The sequence below is a fragment of the Amphimedon queenslandica genome, unplaced genomic scaffold (genome assembly GCF_000090795.2).
Source record: "Amphimedon queenslandica unplaced genomic scaffold, v1.1 AMPQUscaffold_9214_Cont18829, whole genome shotgun sequence".
NCBI classification, from domain to species: Eukaryota; Metazoa; Porifera; class Demospongiae; order Haplosclerida; family Niphatidae; genus Amphimedon; species Amphimedon queenslandica.
The window spans coordinates 1-3373 of record NW_003550514.1 but is presented as its reverse complement, the minus strand read 5'-3'; the positions used below and the strand labels follow the sequence as shown (position 1 = coordinate 3373).

The window sequence follows — 3373 nt, the reverse complement described above, 5'->3', positions numbered from 1 at the left end:
CACTTTATAATACAGCATGCATGTCATTTTAGCACTTCATTAATACAGCATGCATGTCATCCTAACACTGTGGATAAGTCAACAGGCCTGTAGACATTCTGATTCTGGGGACAAGGCTTAGCACCAAAATTTGTGCTAAAATAGCACCTTTGTTTTTTGTGTGTATCCTCTTGAGCTAGTTGAGGCCGAGCTCTTAGATGAAGAATGTTGGATCGAAGCTCTCAGAGGAGTTACATACGTTTATCATGTTGCTTCACCCGTTCTTGTGTTTGAGAAGGAAGAAACGCTCGTCCGTCAGGCAGTCCAGGGAACTCTTAATGTCCTCAAGGCCTCGGTGGCTGCAGGGACTGTAAAGAGATTTGTATTCACTTCTTCTTTATCAGCTGTTGTTGTTAGCGATCATCTCAATGATCCTACATACACCTACACCGAGTCTGATTGGTCTGTCGAAGGAATGTGTGATGGCTATGAAAAGAGTAAGCTCCTTGCTGAAAGAGCTGCTCTCGACTTCATGTCAAAACTAGACGACGATAAAAAATTTGAGCTCTCTGTCATTAACCCAGGTGCTGCTATGGGCCCAGTGTTAACCAATGTTTGTTCTTCAACAGCTATACTTATTGATCAGCTACTCTCAGGCAAGATGCCCGTATTGGCGGAAGTATCTTTTCCCATGATTGATGTAAGAGATGTTGCTGCTGCTCACATTCGTGCAATGGAATTAGATGGAGCAGCAGGTCAACGTTACGTAGTATCAGGAGAACCATTGTGGATGACAGAAATAGCTGACATCATTCGAGCAGAGTTTGAGCCTCAAGGCTACAGTATTGCATCTCGTGTATTGCCTAAAGGGATAGTGTGGGCAATGAAATTTGTGAGTGCTAAGATGAAATATTTGTATAGACAAATTGGCCTAACACTCAGAACTGACTGCAGTAAAGCAAAGAATGAGTTAGGAATTGATGTAACTGCACGTGATATCAATCAATGTATCATTGAGGGTTGCTATAGCTTAATTGAGAGAGGACTGGTTGATAGAAAACCAGGCTACAAAGGGGCAGCCTTATCAAGCTTGAATCAACCAATAGAGGAACCAGGTAAAGTTACTAGTAAAGAAGAAAAGGAGAAAAGGGAGGAGGAGGAGGAGAAAGGAAATGAAAGTAAAGAGGGTGAAAAAGGAGCAGTAGAGCTTACGGTTCCACAAGGACAAGAGAATCAAAGTGAAGGTACAACAGATAAAAAAGTGGTGGAAGCAGTTGTTAGTATTGAGGCAGATGCTAATATTAATGAAAGCTCTGGACAACAGCTGAACCAAATTAAAAGCGACGAAGACATAACAGAGCAACAGTCACCAGTCACAGCAGAAGAAACAAATGATAAAGTAGCTGCTGGTGAAAAACACCAAAAACAGGAAGAAGGGGCTGGACAAGAAGAGGCTAATGAAGAGGATAACGAAGCAACAAATGATTTAAATATTGTCAAAGAAGAAATAGAAGCAAAAGGAGAAGTAACTGCTGACGAAAAACACAGTGAGGAGCAAGAGGAGACTAAGGAAGAGGGTAATGAACCAACGAACGATTTAAATATTGTCAAAGAAGACATAAATGAGGAAGCTAATGTTACTACCACAGAAGCTCAAAAGGAAGGAGAGGATAACTAAGACACTACTACTTTTGACCATTTTTGTACATGTGTATATTAATTTTCTATATGCACACACACACACACACACATGTACACTCACATACTCTGATAAAGACTAAATCCAAGCTGTTATTCTTGCTGCTATCCACTTTTCTAAGAATTTGGTAATTGTTATTGATTGTAAACCTATGAGTGAACTGTGCTAGCTCTTCTTCTAAACAGTTCAGTTATGTTTCATCTCTTTCAGAGATACAAGACACAGATGTCAATTCTATTCCAGGTATGATACTCTTCATTATAGTGATGATGTGGTTTGAGTGTATATGTACATTACTTTGTAGTTTGTTTTCTTCCGTTTGATTGTAATGGTTGCTAGAAGAAGGAGTAAAGAGGAATGGGGCTCATTTTGTGAAATAGAAAAAAAGTGAAAGAGATTAGTTCTATTGGTATTCAGTTTGATTATATTGTTCCTTCAATGGGTAAGACATGCATAGTAATAATTAATATTTGTTTTATATACATGTATACAGATAATTTAGAGTGTCTGAGTGACGTTAACATAGCCAGTAAGAAACTGTTCCTGATACAAGGAGACAGACCTCAACTGCTAAACTGGGAGAGGTATGGGCTAAGAATTGGAGCATCTGGAGGAAGCCTATCATCCACAGAGACAGCTGAGGTAGCCATGGTCGCTCTTGTAGGAGGACAGTTTGTGTTTCCTAAGAACACGGTACTCTTTAGTGCTGTGTATGCAGTCTCCATTTCTAGACCTCTCCTCAAAGCGACAAACGCTGTGTCTACAGTCCCGGATCTGGGATTCAAGGAATCAGGCTTATTCTACCGGATCCAGGAGGAATCTTTCATTAGAATTGATCCCGGATCCAGGATTCAAAGATTCAGTCTTATTCTACCGGATCAGGAGTGATTTTTTCATCAGTAATGATTCTGGACTCCTTTTTGACTCTGGAACACTGCATGCTGATTGCATGAGATCACTGAGCTAAAAAGTTTGACCTTTATCTAGTTTGTTATTATCATCATCAGTATTATTACAGTTACTATCCTTATAAGTCTTTGTGGTGTAGTGTTTTCATGTATTATTAATATCAAATTAGTAGTTACCTTTTATTATTTTTTGTGTGCATTTAATGATGTGTGTTGGATGATAATTTGGCAGTCTTGGACTGTGTTGTTCAAGTGATCACCACTGTAGTATACTTGTTAACTAACTCATACTAACACGTACACACACGCACACCTTATAACATTTGACACATTTATGATTACATGCTATATAGGTTACACTATTAATGCACTCATCTTATAGATTATATAAATAGGTGGTTTGTGTAAGAGTTGTTATTATTGAATGATCCTTGGTTATAATACAACTATACATTCATTACCACAAAGGCCATCCTTAAAGCCTTGGCCTCATTATAGCATGATACACGCAATTCAGCAAGTAACAGTTTTTATTATTATTACAGTAAACTATCATCTTGCTACAAACAGCCTATGTGCACAGTTTCAACCCTATGATGATTTTTATCTTCACTTAGATGCTGCAACATATTTAATGCATTGACAAAAGAAATTTTTCCCCTTTGGCTTATCAGTGCAAACCAGAGAAAATATGATTCTGTTTTAGTTGAAAATGACTACATCCATTTGATTCTTAATTGGGCACTGGTTATCATATTTATAATGTTTTAGGCGCAGAAATTAAAAA

At 38.2% G+C, this 3373-nt stretch overlaps 2 protein-coding genes across 2 annotated transcripts; both read left to right on the top strand.

The window, feature by feature from the left end:
* Positions 1-144: 144 nt before the first annotated feature.
* LOC100636225 (uncharacterized) lies at positions 145-1826 on the top strand (the record flags this gene model as incomplete). The annotated part of the gene is made up of 1 exon (XM_003391424.3): positions 145-1826. A coding segment is annotated over one exon (1513 nt), but the record flags the coding sequence as incomplete, so codon positions are not given.
* A 156-nt stretch (positions 1827-1982) lies between these two features.
* On the top strand, positions 1983-2740 carry LOC109590959 (uncharacterized). Its single transcript, XM_020006792.1, has 2 exons — positions 1983-2120; positions 2172-2740. Exons 1-2 carry the CDS (start codon positions 2117-2119, stop codon positions 2564-2566), a joined length of 399 nt encoding a protein of 132 aa, XP_019862351.1. The 5' UTR covers positions 1983-2116; the 3' UTR covers positions 2567-2740.
* Positions 2741-3373: the final 633 nt, after the last annotated feature.